This window comes from Euprymna scolopes, chromosome 14 (assembly GCF_053919585.1).
Source record: "Euprymna scolopes isolate OS-2025 chromosome 14, ASM5391958v1, whole genome shotgun sequence".
Classification (NCBI taxonomy): Eukaryota; Metazoa; Mollusca; class Cephalopoda; order Sepiida; family Sepiolidae; genus Euprymna; species Euprymna scolopes.
This window is the reverse complement of record NC_136495.1, coordinates 46,159,775-46,180,138: the sequence shown is the minus strand read 5'-3', so window position 1 is coordinate 46,180,138 and position 20,364 is coordinate 46,159,775. Positions and strand designations below refer to the sequence as shown.

Below are 20,364 nucleotides of genomic sequence, written 5' to 3'. Positions count from 1 at the left end.
TAAGTTCTGATTTCAAAAATAAAGAAAATATATCCATATGACTTGGATGCATCAGCTCGAATTGAAACCGAAACTAAAACATATGAAGAAAAAAAAAATGTTTATATACATAACTTGAGTTCCTGCAGCTATAATCGAAACCAAAACCAAAACTTATGAAGAATTCTTGGTAAAATTATTTATTATAAGAAATGGAAGGTCATAACAATTAAATGACAGTCACTCTGAAGAAAAAAGATATAAGTAATGCACAAAATAACACATGCTGTCGTATTTATATATAGATTTTTTATAAATATATAATTGTCTAATTTGTATTTTTTTTTTTTAATTTTAGTTTTGTGATCTATTATTATGTAATTGTCGGTCGAGGTTACAAGCGGATGGAAGACCTCCTCAGGGAACAACTCTCTTTGGTAAGCATTATTTTTTTGTTTTATTTGTAATGGTGGCTATTCAATTATAAATTAGAGATTTAAATGCAAGTTCTCAGTCTCTTTTGGAACTCAAGAGAGTCTGTTTTAATAAGTTATGATTTATGAAAATTTGAGAGTTTGTTTAAAAAGAATGTGTAAAAAAAACAGTTTTGGATTTCAAAAAGAAAAAAGTCAACCAATTGGGAAACAAGAAGAGTAAAAATGTACACCAGGTAGCAAAGGTGTCCTGTTGGTCTCTGAAAGGAAGCTCACTGTATGTGCTTTTGGAGATTTGCATCCCTCCTATATACTATAAAATATATGGGTTAAATCCTATACTAATGCTACCACTCATTGGCTGTTGTAATCAAAGAGGGATGCCAGAATCTGGTCCCCTTACACATTCAGCTGCTCAAGTGAGAACAGATTTAGTCTTTGAAATTGTGTAGAGGACAGAACGCGTTTGCTATTAGGCTGAGAAAGTATCTGTATCATATAGTGAACCTACCCAGGTTTGCTTATCATCTCAATGCAATGACATCGGTTTGAAGGAATTGTTCACAACTGTGCCAAGGTCATTTACATTAGCAATAATGTTAAGTTGTTGATGTGGAAAACTTATAGTTTGGAAGACAGTAGACAGAAAATTGATGAGTAGATAACTTTTTTTTTTTTTTTAATTTTCAATGTGTAATATTGATGAGAGAAATGCATGCGAGTTCTGTCACCATCTTGATTGTGTGCAGCTAAAAGTAAAAAATTACAAAACAAACACTCACAAAGTTGGCATATTTTTGATCAACATTATCCTGGCTGACTAATATCTGAAATTAGTAAAAAAAAAAATTATTTTCTGAGGGTTAATTGGGTTTCGTTAGAGGGGAGGGAGTCGTTTTTTTTTTCAGTCATTTCCAATGTTATTATTATATAAAAGAGAGGTGAACGACTTACACTATTATTTTCAATATATTAAAACAAGCATACAGCATAATCATATAGACACAGCAGTTCCCATTAGATGATTGTCAGTACTAAAATCAGTGACCATTTGGGAATTCCAGGTGCTGTAAGTACTTTCCACTTATCTCTGCATTGTTTCTAGTCGTCTTAGACTTCTCTTTGCCGCTGGTTATATTGTATAAAATATAGAGACCTTATTGGTCTCTATATTTTATACAATATAACAAAAAATAGGGACATAGATGTAGGTGACACAGACCTGTATCGAGATGATGGGTTGATTATTGTCAGAGATGCTACAAATATAAAATGCGATAGGATTAGAAGAACTCTCCATAGAGAGATGAATAATTTTGGTTTCCGGATAGAGATAAATTTTGGTTTCCGGATAGAGATAAATAGCAACCTAAAGCAAGTCAACTTCCTCGATGTAACATTGACTTAGAAAAAAATGTCTTTAAACTCTATATGAAGGATAATACGAACCGTATCTATATAAATCCACCATCTATTATAAAGCATATACCTTTTTCAGTTGAAAGTAGAATAAGCAATAACTCGTCTAATGAAGTAACATTTTAATAGTTACAAGAATATGTATAATACAGCACTTAAAAATAGTGGATATAAAATGTAGATATTAAATATGAATATGCTAATACTAACAAGATTAGATCTAGAAATCGTAATAGGAAAGTGATTTGGTTTTCACCTCCCTTTTAATATTATGTTAAAAACAAAACTTGGTAATAACTTTTTACAACTTATAAATAAGCATTTCCCACCAGGAAATATACTGCATAGTATTTTTAATAGAAATGCTTTAAAATTAAGCTATAGCTGTTGTGATAGCTTGGAAAGACTCATAAAAAATATAACAATATATTAAAGACTGGTAACGATGAAACTAGTAATATAAAGGAAAATAATGTTAACAATTATTATCGATTATCCTTTAGTGGTATACCATGCAAAAATATTCTCAGAAGAAAATCCAAGAGAAGAAAATTTTTATATAGGAAGTACCCAAATGAAATTTAAGAATAGATTTTATGGGCATACATGTTCAATGAACAATCAAACGTATAAAAAAGGATGCCTCGTTATCAATACATCATTAGGGAAAACAAGACACCAAAAAGTTATTAAAAAGGCTAATACATGCCACTCACTACACTCACCATGTTTTATGTGCCTTTCTGAAAAACTTGAAATAATAAGATTTAAGAACCAGGAGAGACTATTGAATATTAAACAAGAGACTGCTATTTCCTGCAAATATTTTAAAATACTGTATGGCATAATCATGTTGACTCACTGGTTCCCACAAGATCACCGAAGTTAAGCAACATTGAACCTGGTCAGTACTAAATGGGTGATCATTTAGGACTTCCAGGTGCTGTATGTGCTCTCCGATTATCTCAGTATTGTTTCCAGTCATCCTGGACTTCTCCTTGCCATTGGATTCAAACAGTGCCGATTCAGGAAAGGTGTGGTTGAGGATTGTACAACCCTTGCCTCAAATTGCATGCGCAGCTGCCCCTACCCCTACAAGAGGTATCCTTTGTCTTTTGAGACTGAACGGAGGCATCAATCGATCGATTTTAAAATACATGCACTTAAGAAATTATAAATTGACGATTATATATAATTTCTTGACTGTAACTACCCAAAAAGAAAAAAACCCTGTCCCATGACCCGCCCCACCCCATCTAAAACGAAGAAGAATCAAGGTTATTTTGGGCTCTTTCAAATGTATAGTTGAATATATTAGTAAATACTGTTGTCTATCTTCTGAACTGATAGAATTACTAGTCCTGCTAAACACCTAGAAAAATACATATAAATTGGGTGACAAAAAAAAAGTTACTGACATAATTATTGGTCTTTATTCTTTTTTTTTTTTTTTTTCTTTGATGAATTCTGTCAACACACTTATATTATATATGTATGTACTTTTGTAAGATATTTTAAGTGTGCAATTTTAAAGAAAAAAATAATAGTACATTCCGACGTTGGATAGATATAATTTTGAAATTTGGTTTGTGAAATGATATATAAGTGATCTATGAATAATGGGTAAATACCCTTATATTGGTTTATTGGTACCTTTTAATTTGAAAGATTTGTAATTGCATTGAAAATAACTTACAAATTTTTATTCATAATCATTAATAATAAGTAAATATGGTTGAAATTTTTAATGTACGTATATATCTATGCTCTAACAAAGTAGATGTTGTTTTTATTTATTTTATTTAATTGTAGGTGTGTATAGTTAGATGCATGTGTTAAACGTGTATGTATGTGTGGATGTTTTTACGTATGTATATATAAGTGGGTGGAAGGTTCGTTGTATGTACATATATATGTATATATATGTATGTGTGGGTGTGTGTTGGTGCTATTTTTTAGTAAATCGTTTTATATAAATTTCCACGTGATATTATAATATGTACTCTTATTTTTTAACAACAAAAGTCTTTACTTTTAGAATTATTACTCATATACACATATATATATATATATAAGTGGCCATTATTACCCTGTATTTCCTCATAAAATACAATCTCCCAAACCTATTTAACCTTTCCCCTCTCTAATTCTAGTAGTCATCCTGGAATGAATATTTGGTATAAAAACGTTTTGTATCTTGAGCATATTTTTCAAACGATATCCTTAGCCTAACGAAACAGGAAATTACCGAAACATGTATGCACATATGTAGCCGTTTGTTTGTATAAATGAATTATATATATATATAAACTTGTCTTTTGTATAAATAATTTCTGTTTCTATTTTTTTTTTTCCAGGATGGAAAAGACAAACGATTTTTACTTGGTGAAGTGAACAAAAAGATGAAAATCGCCTTTGCAAAAGATAATTGAGCTCTTTAAGCATTTTTTTTTTTTTTTTTCAAAACTTTTCCAACTCAGGACTTTTATGCAGTTCTTTCCAAACTGCAACCTTTTTTTTTTTTCTTTTTTAAGAAAATTTTTTTTCCACATTAACCCATTTTCCTTTGGGATAATCAACAATGCAAGTAATTCTGTAAGGAAATCAAGGTTTCCTTGAAGTTTAGTTTTGTAAAGACCTTGGAATTTTTAACTTTTTTGCACCAGACTTTTGTACCATTTTGTTGCTATCACTCACTACAAAATATTTTTTTGATAGAATTTGATTTTTTTTTTTTTTTTTTTACCAATAGGAAAATGTATTTGTCAACTTCTGTCAAATCTAGCAAATACATACATGGCAACTTTCACTTGATTTGGCAAGAATTCCCTCTATATTTAAAAAAAACAAAAAAACATCTGTATGATGTACATACATGTCACAAAATAAATATCATATTCCAAAAATTATGTATATTTTATTAAGAAAAGCATTTTCAAGTGGGTAATGGGAATTTGTAGGCATTACAACATAAATCTAATAAGTATGAATTCTTGTTGTTGTCTCCCTTTTTTTGTTTTTAGATTGCTTTCAAAATGGCTGACAAGACAGATGCTCCTCAGTTACTCATAAAATTTGCTTTCTTGTTTAAAAATCAAACCACTTGATCAATTTATGTGATTTTTGGAATATATTTTCTTTTTTATCATGCTTATGTACAATATACAGATTTTTCTTTTCTTTTTTTTCTTTTTTTTCTCTTTTTTTTCTTTTTTTTTTCTTTTTTTTCTTTTTTTTTTCTTTTTTTTTCTTTTTTTTTCTTTTTTTTTTTTTTTTTAAATATAGGGGTTCTTCTGGACAAGAACCAATGCATGCATGTCGACTTTTATCAAATATGGCAAATAAGTGCATTTCATCTTTTTGCCGAATCTGGCAAATATACGCATGTCATCTTTTTCTATAAAAGTGTCAAACGTAGAATTTTGGGGATCAATATTTGAATTAACTCAGAAAATAAACTGACATTAAAAGTAGCAAATTTAACATTACTTATATTTATATGACTTTATATTTAATGCATAATTCCATTTATTTTATTTATAATTCCAAATTGCTCATGTTGTTATATATGGAATCAATTTATCCCAAACATTATTCTTTTGTAAATTAAAAAAAAACAAAGTAAATATTTTCTATATGGTATTAGTTTAACTAATATATTTTTTAAATCCAAATAAACATTGAAATAATTATTAAACTGTTACATTTTTAATAAAATGAAACCCTGTGTTAATATTAACAATTCTCTCACTATGTAGAATTATATATATATACATTAGTGTCGGGTTGATTAATCGGAATCGGGAAACAAAAAAATCGGAAATTTTGGGGAATCGGAAAAATTTGTGCCTATTTTCCGATGCCAATAATGATTTTTTTGATTGTTTTTTTTATTTTATTTTCTTTAAGGAAAAATATTTTACCGCTGATCGTAATACTAAAATAATCAATATCTGTTGATATTAACCTATTAGTAAAACTAAAATTGATAGGTCATCCCTCACAAGTGTATCCTTACGTTTAAGAAAAATATCTACACATTTAACATGTGATTTTATGGTAATTGTGAAAAATAACAACTTTGTAGTTAAATATGTAGAGATTTAGAAAGAATCGGGAATTTAGTACGAAATCAGTAATTGTATCAGAATCTGTAAAAATACTGGAATCGTCCCATCCCTAATATATATATATACATATATATATATAGTCAGAGTTGTATATTTTGTGATAGAAGCGTTGTTTCAATTTTAAAATAAAATATGTACACATACATTTATAAGCCAAATTACAACTTAATATTATGAAAATAAACAAATATTCATTTGTTTAAAATTAATATTTCGGTGATAGATGCCATCCTCAGAATTTTTTATATATTTTTTTTCTCCTTGCCATGATGTTATATTGTAGAAAAAACAGTCAGTAAAGAATTTGTGTGTTGTTCGTCTATAGTGTCATTTTGAAATGCCAGGAGAGTATGTTTGGTGCATGTGATATGAAACTCAGAGTTGTGTTTTCCATAATAATTCTGAGGATTGCCAAAATATTAATTTTAAACAAATAAATATTTGTTTATTTTCATAATATTAAGTTGTAATTTAGCTTATAAACGTATTTTATACACATTATATATATATATATATATATATATATATATATAGACCAATCAGCATGATGATTAAAAAAAAAATGAAAATAAAGGTTAGCTAACCAGGTTCCGTTTCTCGCTCAACAGAGGTAAATCGAGGAAAATACGATTAAAAAAATATAGTCATGAATATGGTGAGGGAGTGGAAAAAAAAAAAAGCGAGGGGGAAAATTACATAGAAACCAAATTAAGTCCTAAAAAGAGTTTATTTTTGCTTGCAAAGAGAAGGTCTCAAAGACTTAATAAACATGGTTTCTAGAATTTTTAAATGAAAGGGTGAGTGTTACTTACTCAAGATCATAAACATGTCAGCATTGAAGTTCGTGGCACATGCATGGTTATTTATGAGGTTCTTGCAAATCGAACAACCATACGTATTACTCAGAACATCCGAAGGTGAAAATTTGCATACCAAATCTTTGATGGTACGTGTTGTTTCAAACAAGAATCTAATCTTTGCGTTAGAAAATCTTTTAGGGTTTAATTTGGTTTCTATGTAATTTTTCCCCCGTTTATTTTTCGGGTTTTTTTTTTTTTTTTTTCACTCCCCTGCCATATTTATGACTATATATATTTTTTTTTAATCATATTTTCCTTGATTTACCTCTGTTAAGTGAGGAACAAAACCTGGTTAGCTAACCTTTTTTTATTTTTTTAATCATGTTGATTGGTCTGTATTCAGCCATAATTAAATTTTGTACCCCCCCCAATTTTTTTTTCAAATATATATATAATATATATATTTATATATATATAAATCTCATAAGTAGATATAAATAAGTCTACAACATTATTTATTACAGTTACAAGAATTCAAGATCAATAATAGTTAGACGTATGATAGTTTCCAAGGAGTATTACTGATTTAAAATTACATTTAAATCCAGTTTCAGAAAAGAATATCTATGTAGTTAATCTTTTACTTTTATTTGTTTCAAAACATCAAATTTTGCTCAAGACAAAAAGTATTCTGCTCTTTTTTTTTCATTTGATCCTCTTCAATCATGCTGTTCCTCAGAAGATATAATTATATGAAAATCATGCGCTGTGCAGCAGATTTTATAAGTCCCAGCAATGATACACACTTAAAATGTTATTCAAAGCGGTTGTTATTAAAAAAAAAAGATTAGTGCAAAGATCCGGTGCCAAAATGAAAGATACATTAAAAGGTTCACGTCTGTTAGACCGAGATAAAAATCAATAATTAATGGTTATTTATTTTTGCCTCTATTCAACAGGAATGAAGCGTACACGTTTCTGTATAGCTTACTTGCCATAAGTATAATTTTGTGCTACTTGTTCTAAGCTCTCCTCGCATATTGAGCACTAAAAATAAATATTAAGAAAAAATATATACACAGGAAAATTATTTCATAATATAAGTGTATAGACATGAAAAAGTAAAAAAAAATTATATGCATATACGCACACACGAGGATAAAGTACACAATATCTCATGAAATGTCGTGAAGACAGAATGTATGGAAGACAAAGTGAAAAAAACAATTAAACACAAGAAAAATAAGAAACAAACAAACAAGAGATTGACTGGTTTCAATCCATCTTTCACGCACGCGTGCACACACACACACACAGATACAATAGTCGTCAGCAGACTCATTGATGTGAGTAGCAAAAATTCAGACGTCTGGTGCTTTACCAACTGAGGCACCAAATATGCTACTGGAAGTGGTGAACATTTAATGGAATTATTTGTTTTGTTCACATTAAAAAACAAACAATTTTTTTTAATATACTAACAACCAAACAGATTTAATTTTTTATATATATAATATTCTTTCAATAAATATAAAATTTTTTATAGCTACATTTTATGCTTACACAATCAGTGTAGGAAGTGATAATCACTATTCGTCATGGGTCTCAAACCCAGTAATCAAGGCCAAACTTGGCTTTATGGACTAATGTTCTTCCTCTCAGCCACCAGAAATTAACTTTTAAATGGAAATGAATAAAGATGCTTATGAGGATGTGTAAGTGGGCTCGTCATAATCAAACACTTTAAGAGTATTTGATAAATAGGAAGTTTGGAATATGCATGTATACTAATTGGCTGCTTTATTCTCAATTCATTAAATAGGGCTCAACTTTAATATTCTTAAAGGGGCTTATAACTATAATATATATGTAGATAGATAGCTATCTAGATAGATATGTGTTCAAAGTTCAGAATGGTAATAAAAATATTAGTATTAATATTTATAGATTTAATTCTGTCCCCCAAAACTGCTCCATATTTGACATAGAGCAGCATCATAAGAGGGGGGAGTTAAACTATGCAAATTATCATTGACAAAATTTGTTGTTCAAAAACAAGAAATACAAACATACAAAAGATTATTTCCTTATTCCATGGAGTTTTAAAAATTAGGCTTTTTACTTCAGAGGAAAGTAACTAGCAAAATAAAAATGTAGAATTATTATAGAATTGCAAGTTAGCATTTTTTTTTTTTTTTTTTCACAATTTTCAGTTTTTATGCTAACTAGCAATTCTATACCAATTTTATACTTTTATTTTGCTAGTCATTTTCCTGTAAAGAAAAAAGGCGTAATTTTTGAAACTCCATGGAATAAGGAAATAATCTTTTGTATGTTTCTATTTCTTGTTTTTGAACAACAAATTTTGTAAATGAAAATTTGCAGTTTAACTCACCCTATATAGATATGAGATATTTTCCAATCAAAACAAGGTCATATATCAAGCAAAATTGGTTTTAATTAAAAAATAATAGCTGTTTCTTCATAGACATACAATCATACATTAGTAATTACAAAGTTTGAATCTTATGGGCAAATGAATCTTCAAATTTACAGAAAAAATCAAATTACTTGAACATCCTCACAAAATTCTTTTTTTTTTTTTTTCTTCAGTATGAATAATTTACATATATTTCATATTATTACATATGAGAACGCTTGGAACATCTAATATCCATTGAACTTAAACACTACAATTTGGGTACACAACATATATATATATATATATATATATTACTGATTGGTCTGCATGCCAATGCCAAAAGAAAAGAATTTATATTTTATATATTTTATATTTTTCTTTTGATGAATATCTATATTTTCTTTAACATATTACATGCATTTTGCAACCATACCAAAAAATATTGCCTTTAGTTTATTTGGCTGCTCCTCAGAGACGATTGAATATTAATTAAAAAAAAAAAAAACAGACACAGTATTCCAAAACAAACATTAAAAAAATATGTTTTTTTTTTATATCAACTGAGAGTTATTTTCATTTTCAAAACTCATCAGTATAGCTAGATGTAATGAGATTACAAAAATGAACCCCAGTGGTTGGCACCCGGTGCTTGACTAATTAAATATTAAAATGAAAAATCAGCTTCTTAAAATTGGAATCCAATTAGAATACAACAAACCTTGCGCACAAAAAGGGCTCAATATCATTTTGGATAGAGCTTTACAGCAATAGTAAATACAGCTCATTTGAACACTTTCCTGCAGTTTCAGCAAGTCAACATTTTTATATATTTGAATACGAATTCCAGATTTAAATTTCTAATCAGATAGATATTTATTATTGTAATAAAAATTTGTCTGAAAGCATATTAAGCCAATTATATATGAATATAGCTGTACTTGCCTGTCGTTGGCCGAGTAAAGTAATTGAAAAATCGGAATCAAATACAAAATGAAGGGCTGTATTCTACACATCACATAGTGCTGGGATGCATGGAGATTGGTAAAGAAAAAGCTCTTGATGAACTTTATAACTTTACATATAAATAAAAAAATAATCTTGCAATCACATATTATCAACCATTTCAAAACCAAAAAATATTATGTTTCTGGATTTGATTAAGTTGTTTGAGTCAGACTATTGTTTTCATCTTGCGTGTTATTTTCACTTTTCAGACAATGTTACTCAGGTATATCTTACTGAACCACAAGGACCCGTGGATAAACTCAGTTGTAGGTGACACTTTTCTGGAGGTTAAAGGTTTGATCCGTAATGTGGTTGATATTCCGAATACAATTGCAAATTACTGTAGAACTCCGGGATACAGCATTAAAAATTACAGTACAGTATATAATAGACATGTATATAATCAAATTCCATTATATATAACACCGCAAGGTGGGGCAAATACCGTAACCAGGGGCCAGAAAAACATTGTATTCTACATCGTAACCTGAAAAAACCATATCCCGGTGTTCTACTGTACTTAAGACTACTATACGCTTATAACTGACAGAACGAGAGCATGCTACCCCCGTTTATTAAATAAAGGGTTCTGTTCCAAATTCTGTGTAGATTTTGAAGTTCAAAAGAAAAATTTCCAAGTTCGACAAGAAGGTGGTAAGTTACATCAGCCGAACCGTTGTGAAAATAACGCTCAAAGTGAGAACAATAGTTCGAATAATCCAAATATGAAAAAAAAAAAAAATTTATTTCATTAAACTTTAAAAAGAAAACAAAAAAAGAAGCTACATTATCTCATCAGCAATGTACTAAATTCTATTATGTTTATTAGAAAAAGAAATTGTGACCCGTTAAACCACCCATTGAGCTTGAGTTAGATTGTTTGAATCAGGAAATGGTGAGTTTGTGAAGCATGCATATGCCGTCTTCCAGTTATTTGAAAAGAGAAGAGAGATTGTCTTCCCTAATCAGTAACAACCTGTATGTCTATTAAGTCTACTTACCTTGGTTATTTATTTATTTATTTTTTTTGAGGGGAGGGAATCCCTTTGATTGTGTTTCATCTGGGGTTTTAATGTATATTATATATATATATACTTAATCTTGCCACTTAAAAAAATTCTCAGATCGTAATTGTAAATATATTTGTAATAAATGACGTTTTTTATTTGTTTGTTTATTTATTTTTTTGTTTTTATCATATGAAGTGCCTTCAATAAGTTTCCAGACTTTTTTATCTGGGCACTTTCATTGATAGTACACACATGAAACTCTAGTCGCCTTTGAAGTAATATCCTCCAGCTGCAATGCACTTGTTGTACCATTCCAACATTCTAGAAGGTCCCATGGAAGTCCTCTTGTGTCAGCATGTCCATGACCCTCATCACAGCTGCTTTCCTCTACTCAATTCTCTCATAACGACAGCCTTTAAGGATTTCCTCAAGCTTAGGAAACAACCAAAAGTCACAGGGAGCAAGATCTGGCCTATAGGGATCTGAATTGATCATTTCGACCATCTCCCTGCTGTCATGACAACATCTTTCTTTCTGATCTTCTCTGAGCACCCAAAACAAACTTCATGCAAATCTTTGACATCTTCAGTTCCTTGTGAATAGTTATGTGTACAGTTCACACACTGACATCAAACTGTGCACTTATTGTCTTTATAGACATACGATGGTCCTTATCCATGAAATTCTTTATTTGGCCAATCAACTCTTGGCACTCTGACTTTCTTACTCCCCCCCCCACTCCTTGCCTTCCTTGAATCTCTTATGCCACTCAAAACTGATGTTTGATTCATGCAAGATGGTCCAAAAGCAATCTGAAGTATTCCATACGTTTCTGTGGTATTTTTCCCAAGTTTAAAAGAATGATATGCAATAAAATTCTGTTTTAAAGAGTCCTCACATCCAGGTTGCAATTTTGAAATTCACCAGCTGTGACAATCAAGCTTTAGTAGGATGTATTCCAATTCTTGCTATATCTGTTCATTTAAACCTGAAATCATAGAAATTGGTCAGTCACCTCATAAGATATATAGCAATAATATACTGAATTTTCAAGACTTTACAACAATTTTAAATGCCTGTGCAAAAAGTCTGGAAACTTATTGAAGGCACCTTGTATTTATATATCCATTAGGTTGACAAGAAAGTTCTTGCGGAATTTTTAATTTTGATTTCAAATAATGTATTATTATATCATTATAATACCTTTACTTTATACATCATTTTTCACTCTATCTAATCGTTGAAATTATAATCGTTTTAGAACAATTATGTTTTCTTTTCAGAATGTTGAGTACAAAACGGAAAGAAAGCAAATTCGCACAATTTCCTTATTTCAATTCAAGCTAGGCGTTTGGTCCAGGAACCGCGACAGAATGCACAGCACGATGGTGGTTTAAGAAACTTTGTGGCCACGATGAGTTTTGAAGAGGATGTGCATTGTGGTCAACCATCAGATGTTGACAACGATCAATTAAAAGCCTTAGTCGAAGTCAATCCACACACAACTGTTCGAGAACTTATTTCTGAATTAGACATAATGTATACAACGATTTCCACCACTTTAGAGAGATTGGAAAGACAAAAAAAACAACTTAATAATTGAGTGTCTCACAAATTGAACGATAACCAAAAGAAATGCCGTTATGAAGTGTCGTTTTTCCTTCTATTACACAACAAGAACGACCCGTTTCTTGACTGGTTTGTGACTTGCGATGAAAAGTGGGTTCTTTATGACACTTCCCAAAGCCAGAGTTGCACCAAAAGAAGGTCATGCTGACTGTTTGGTCTGTGACTCGTCTCATCTATTAGTTTTTTTTCTAATGCAGGTGAAACCATTTCTGCTGTGAAGTACTGTTAACAAATGGATGAAATGCATCAGAATCTTCAACAACAACACCCAACATTAGTCAAGAGTAAAGGCCCAATTCTCCTCCATGACAATGCTTGATTGCACATTGCTAAATCGATCCTGCAGAAGTTGAATAAATTAGGCTACAAAACTCTGCCTCATCTGCCATACTCTCCAGACCTCTCACCTACCGACTACCACTTATTTAACCATCTTGACATCTTTCTGAATGAGAAATGCTTCAAAAACCTAAGCGATATCAAAAACACCTTCAGATTAGACATAGATTCCATGAACAAAGCTTCTTTCTTAGAACTGCACACTTGTGGAACTCTCTCTCTCTCTTCCATTTCTCCGCTTTCCAGCTGACTACAATATGGTCGTCTTCAAGTCCAATGTAAACAAGTTCTTGATGAGCCATTCCCCCTAAGTAATCCAATTTACCAAATTTACACTACTAATGATTACTATATTGTCCCATTGACTACTGTACACTCTTTAACCCTTATCCTCGAGTGGCATCTGGACCTTGATAAATGGTGACTCCTTTGTATAAAAAAAAGGAACTTCATCACCACCAGAAAACAAAAATTTTTGCGTTGGCAAGTGTGTTGACTCTGATGGTGCTTATTTCAATCAAAAAATTTTTGTTTGAACTGAGATATTTTTATCTGAATTTAAAAGTTAACAAGGCCGATAGCCATTAGTCACATGCTCTTGTGTAATGAATGAATGCGTGAATGTAGGATTGACATGAAATTCTTAAATATAAACTAAAATGACCGAAAAATGGGCTGAAGTGACTTAAATAAATAAAAAGTAAATAACTTAGAATGACTTTAATGAACTTAAGGATGAATTGAATGACCTTAAGAATGACTTGAATGCTTAAAAAATAACTGGAATTCTTCAAAAACAACTTGAATGATCTGGATAATGACTTGAATGGCTTTGAGACTGACTGGTTGTAAAGTGGGTGATCATTTTACATTAAATTAATACAGAAAAGTGATTCCCTACTTTATATCACAAAGTTACAAACATAAGTACAGCATGTAGCAATAACAGATACTACACTTTGAGATATTAAATCTTTTATTAAGGCAAAAAATGAACATAAACAAAAAAGGGGGGGGGAGATGGGGATCGTTGGTCATCCTTGTCGTTCTAGAACTAAACAAAAGTTTTCCTTAGCTAGAATTTTCTTTCACCATAATACCACATTCGCCCTTTCGTACTTGGGAACGTCCTTCTTAGCACCCAATTGTTTAAAGCATTTTTTTTTTTTCTGTGTAAAAACAAAAAAGATAACAACAATGATGATACGATAATTCATTTGTGTCGAGGGTGGGGGAAGAAAAATATAAAAGTGGTTAGTAGGACCCTCCCAACCTCGTCTAATTGATAGACCGCATGTTCCACTTTGGTTTGTAAAGGAATCTGAGCTCCTGTAGGCCGGTCTTTAAGTGGGGATGCTCTATAGATGGGACGAAATGGACAAAAGAAAATTTTGTGGGTGAGGGATGGGGAGTTAGTGATTGATTTCTTTCTCCCCAAGATGGGTGAAATTTAGAGTGAGTGGTGAAAAGAAAAATTGCAGATAGGAGGGGATGGGGATCTTGGAGGCTTTCTAGTTGGGGAGGGATAAAGCATTCACTCTGCTAGCTAAGAGGCTGAAAATGGATTACGCTTGATTTACCTGTGCGTTCCACACCTGGGCAGGGAACACGTATTCAAACCTGGCTCCTTTTCGTACACACAAACTTGCTACATGTATCCATCTTCTGTCAAATGCCACACGATGCAGCCTTCTTCTATCATATCTGATCTTCACCTGTAGTTGGTGTTTAAAGAAAGCGATCAGATCCTGATCAGAAAAAGACAACCCCCCCCCCGCCACCCTGCAGACGCGACATCCAAATCACCATTCTCGCCACGGCCAGGATCGTAATGTAGACCGTTTGTCTTTCCCTGTCCCACGGCGGCCTCATGTTGTCAACGACATTGGATACGGTAATCGAGCGAGGATGCTCGGGATCGATGCAAGCCGTCACCTTACTGACATACGACCAGCTGAGTATGGGGCAGTCAAACCAGCTGCCAACATTCCCCTGCTTTTTATTGAAACCAACCGAGAACTCTTTTTAGTATACTCATTGTTCCCTTAAGTGCAATTGTCTGGATTTCTTTTGCACTTGGTTCGCCAGGAATATTAATTAGGTAGGACTTCAGTTCTTCTTCATAAACCCTGTAACACCTATAATAACTGGTATGATTTATATCTCCCTAAGATTCCAGTTTCTATTCATATCATACATGAGACCTTGATATTTGGTCTGTTTCTCTCTTTCAGCTCTGTTCAGACCTCCATCATTAAGGACACTCATATAATTCCATTCTGGCTTTTTCTGTGGCAAACTAAATTCTCTGTGTCAATTTTTTGGCTTAGTTTATGTTCAATACTTATAACAAATAAGTCAATTAGTTATTCCTGAGACATGGAGTTCTAAAGAAAGTTTTTAATTAGTTTCAATTTAGAAAAACTGCTCAAGGGTGGCATTGAAACTGGCAATACAAAATGCAACAACTATGTTTGACTATAAATCGACAAGTGTGTGTTTCATTATATAATTTACACATGCAATAATGGAAAATGTAATACACTTCTTATTGTCCATGAGGTTGACAAAATTGATAATCTTTCTTTTAAGTTTCTCCCAGACAATATCACTCTCTCTAACACTTTTTGCCAAAGCAGTGCAGTATGATGGAAACATGTCCAAGGTTATTGCAGCATTCATATTACTTGCATGACAAACACCTGTACTTTGATTTAAAATTGTGCATATTTTCAAACCGTTTCTGTAGACTTTGTGAAATTTTATCCGTGATTCAAAAATTCTTGCTGAAACGATTTTTCACCAGTTTGATCATCTGCCTCATCTGCTGATTCTTATCTGAAGAAACATTTTTTCTTTCTTCTTGGTTCTGAATAGTTATGATCCACTTCAAGCTCACCAGTCAATTCTCTTGCTTAAACTTCAACTACTGCAAGTCCTTCCTGCCTGTATTGTGAAACAAATAACATGCCAGCCTTGAGGCGAGAAATCTAGTCATCGGTGCATATTGAAGAACTCTGTAGCACTTTACTTATGTTTATTTGAAACGGCAAGTCATACCAGGTAATAAAACGGACAAGAAAATGCCAGCTCCTGATTTCAGTGGCTAAGACTCTACATTCCATGCTGATTAATTCATCTTGAATATCCAGAGACACTACTAATTCTTCGATCGCTTCCAAAATTTCTGTTGTCTAAAAATACGATTTAAGAGCTTCCACCTTTGCTTCTCATCTTGTGTCCAGGAGGTTTTTAACTATAAGGTGGGTCATGTGCATCTTCAGAATAACCCATTGCTTCATTGATGCAGTAAATAAATTGTACATAAGTTGCAGATAGTCAAACAAATGGAAGTAACCAACAACCTTACAGCATCAGCAATTACCAGATCAAGCCGATAACTGGCATATAGCATATATACAATATTTTAACTTCCAAGAAATGTTCCTCCATAATCTTTTTTTTTTTTTTTTTTTTTTTTGCATGTTGTATCCATAATCATACCCCTGACCATGACAGTCTTCTATGGGCAGGAAGTTGATCATGCTGTCAAAAAGACCTTTTCCAGTTGGATCACACATATCAAGAAACTCCAAGTGCTCAAAAATGTCTGCTCCACATCTTTCTGTAAATTCAACTCCCTTCGGGACAATATTTAGTTGCTCTGTGTGACCGATATCAGGTGTGCAATCTAGTATTAAGCTATAATATTTTGATGCTAGAACTTTGGAAATGATTTTGTTCCATATTGACTTAGTAAGAAGGTTGATAAGTTTGTTCTGAATGCATTTGGTGAGATAATGTTCACTTAGGTCATAACATTTTCAGACAAGACAGGATCAAATTCTGCTGTTAGCTCCACTTCTTTGGGATCATTTCCATTTCTGATGTCACCGAGCTTTTCATATGTGTCACGGAAGGCCAAATTTCTCTCAGCCAAAAACTGAATTCTATTAATCAAACAAAGTAAAACTACCCTCCAGTCTGCTCTTTCTGAATCAATTTATTCAATTGTGAGTCAACAGGGTTGTCTGACCTTTTATCATGCTACACTAACACACACTCTTTATGATAGAGAGAACTTGAATGCCTACTAGAGAGAACTTGAATGCCTACTAGATACTATCCTCGTGTATCTAAGGTCACTTTCTACAGGAGTTTGTCAGAGGCTCTAACATGAGGATACTTCTCATCTGATCAAATATTCAAAAAGATAGTGTGCTGTCTCCTTTAGCAATCCAGCATGTTCCTCAGGTTGCGAATGTGGACACACATCTGAGGAAGGAAAATTTTCCTGAAATATCATACAGTATAATATATTCTGCATAGTTTCCGTTCGTGTCTATCTGCTACACCACTGCATTATATTGCATTCTATGAATGAACATTATATACATACACCACACAATGCTTCAAGCAAACTACATTAACATCTAATCAGCAATATATTACATTTAAACACAGATAAAAGGTTACAATGCATAAACCAGAAAGGAGTTTAAAAGGCATACTGACAAATATCAACATTGATAAAGACAACAAAGTAAAAAAAAAATAGTTTAATACTTTATGTGAATATTTAGTTCGAATTATCTCCCTTGCATCACAAATAATTATGCTGATAGAGTTGTTTCCCTTGCAAGCAAGAATATGTGACTTGAGAATTGTTTAAGGTTCCCAAAATTCATACTAGAGGATTCGTGTCATAGAGGATAAAATACTTGGTGAAATTCAGTTGCAAGTAAGCTTTACCCAGCCATGGCTGATGGAATGAATGGACACTTTCTCGTGGATTAAATAAAGTGTTCTGTTCAAATTTTTGTGCAGATTCCCGAGTTCGACAGAAAGATTCCCGAGTACAATAAGATACACCTGGAGGTTACATTGGTCGAAGCATTGTGAAAATAAAATTTAAGATGAAAATAGTAGTTTGAATAATCCAAATAATGTGAGAATTTGAGATATTTAAAAATAAGGACACCACATTATTTTTTAAAAGAAATTACTGGAAGAGAAGATATACATCCATACACTATATAAAAAGAATTATCCTTTACTTAGACAATCTGTAGTAAGACCAATACATATCAAGATTAGATGGGCAACCTAAGAGAAAACTTCCAAACTCCTCGGCCTAACATTCACAGCAATATGAACTGGAACAAATATATTGAGGACATTGCTAAGGCTGCTGCAAGTAATGTGGGTTCCTTCTATCAAGCTAGAAGACTACTCATACCTGAGAGTATCCTGTACCTCTACAAGGCCACATGCATGGTGTATTGTTGCCACATCTGGGATGATGTATCTACCACTAACCTCTCCCTCTTGGCTACGGCCCAAAAATGACTTTTCAATCTAACACTTTGTCAACTAAGCTCCAACCTCTGTCCCATCGCTGCAATGTTTCATCTCTGTGCCTGTTTTACAGATATTTTAATGGAATGTGCACTGATGAACTCATTGCACTACCCCTGATAAACCCACTTAGCAACAAAATCTCACCCCTTCACTGTTGAGGTCCTTAAATGCCAGAAAGCTTTCTGCTCTAATATTTACATTGAGGGGGCACAAGTGCTGAAAGTTTGTCAGATCACATTCCATTAAAATACTTGTAAAGCAGTCACAGGGATGCAACATTGTGGCGATGGGACAGAGGTTGGAGCTTGATTGATAGTGCAAGAACTATTAGATTGGAGACTGTTTTTTGAGCCCTGTCTGAAAAGGGTATGGTAGTAGTAGATGCACCAACCTAGATGTGGCAATAATACTCCATACATGAGCGAATGGTTACTTTATACCTATCTCTGTCCAGGTCTTTATTTATCCCTCTTTCCCTCAGCTCCATGTTTATCACTTACTCCCATGTATCCCTTGACTTTTCTCTGTGAACTGAACCTTCTACCTCAACTGTTCTACACCTACTAAATTCTTTCAACTTGGCTATACCATCAAATTCTCTTGTGGTCAATAGTGGTAACACTCTAAAGATGACAAATCACGCTCGTCTACTCCCTGTCAGACCGTGGGATTGGTTCAGCACTTCTACAGTAAACACCATGAGGCCTGATTTATGAAATCTGAAAGACTGTGAAAGACTGAAGGACTCAACATAGCCGACCAGAGTAGAATGGAGGAATTTGTGATGTGGTTGCGAGTCATTCAAAATATATACAACTCACTAGGATGATAGTCATGCATAGCAATACATGGGTGTGAACCTTCAATTAATAACCCCTATTTAATTGCTTCCCTACGAGGGCAAAATTAGATACAAAGTTTGTTTATTTTTAGCTTTTTTTTTTTTTTATATGGGAGATATTCAGCACTCCAAAAAGAGGAGTCTCAATGATACAAAAAATAAAAAAAATTGGCTCAGTCAAGAAGGATCTGCTTACTGGCTGTGAACAGGCCAATTAATAGTCATGAAAACTCTGTCAAGAAAAATGGAGAACCAGTTGCTTTAGAATTGAGTGGTATGGATGATATGGATGCACTTTATAAATCTTTCTTGTGACTATAACTATAGCTGAAATATCTGACATTCAATATATTACACTTCTTCTTGCATTCCCATTTGTTTGAAAAAAACATTATATTACCCCAGGGTAATATGATGCTTTTTCAAACACAACCTGTCTGTGGTTACGATGCACCAATCACAGACCAGCACTTAGTGGCACATTTTTTATCTTCTTGACAGAAGGTTTGGTCTTATTTAAGTTTCTGGCAGGAAGGGAGTTTGAACCACTCAACATACTGTTCTTGGTTTCCTTCTGTTTTCTACATATACTAAAAAGAAAAGGTACTAACTTAAACAATGTCGCGGTACTGACATCCAGCTATATTTTGAGATGAGAAGGACAGATTTTGAACTCAATAAGTCTTTCTTGCAATCAAACCTCAACACAATACAGCAATGGTCGTTGACTGACAACTGAAACTAAATGCTGTGGACAAGTTTACCACCATGCATTTTGGGAAGAAAAATCCAGTGTTCATATACTCCTTCCACAAATATAATAACAAGAAGTCTTCGTGTCAACATGACCTGAACATTACTATCAGTAACGATTTGTATTTGGCAAAGCACACCTCTAAAAGTGTCAAGAAAGCTGAAGGTGTTTATCAAGCCAGATGCTAGATGTCGGAGTGAACCCAAGGCTAAGGAAGAAAATAATTCGGAATATAGCAGGT

At 32.6% G+C, this 20,364-nt stretch overlaps 1 protein-coding gene and 1 long non-coding RNA gene across 4 annotated transcripts in view; one reads left to right on the top strand and one right to left on the bottom strand.

The window, feature by feature from the left end:
- LOC145292967 (transmembrane channel-like protein 7) overlaps positions 1-4,574 on the top strand; it is a 264,176-nt gene extending 259,602 nt beyond the window's left edge. For all 3 annotated transcript variants that reach the window (XM_080139199.1, XM_080139200.1, XM_080139198.1), the window contains 2 exons: positions 338-416; positions 4,190-4,574. In XM_080139199.1, the coding sequence (XP_079995325.1) occupies positions 338-416; positions 4,190-4,264 (154 nt within the window). In that variant the 3' untranslated portion in view covers positions 4,265-4,574. The remainder of the gene's footprint in view (positions 1-337; positions 417-4,189) is intronic.
- The window catches only part of LOC145292969 (uncharacterized), a 50,662-nt gene that overhangs the window by 4,280 nt on the left and 26,018 nt on the right, over positions 1-20,364 (bottom strand). The window contains exon 2 of the long non-coding RNA XR_013869635.1: positions 1,196-1,240. This is a non-coding gene — a long non-coding RNA (uncharacterized LOC145292969). The remainder of the gene's footprint in view (positions 1-1,195; positions 1,241-20,364) is intronic.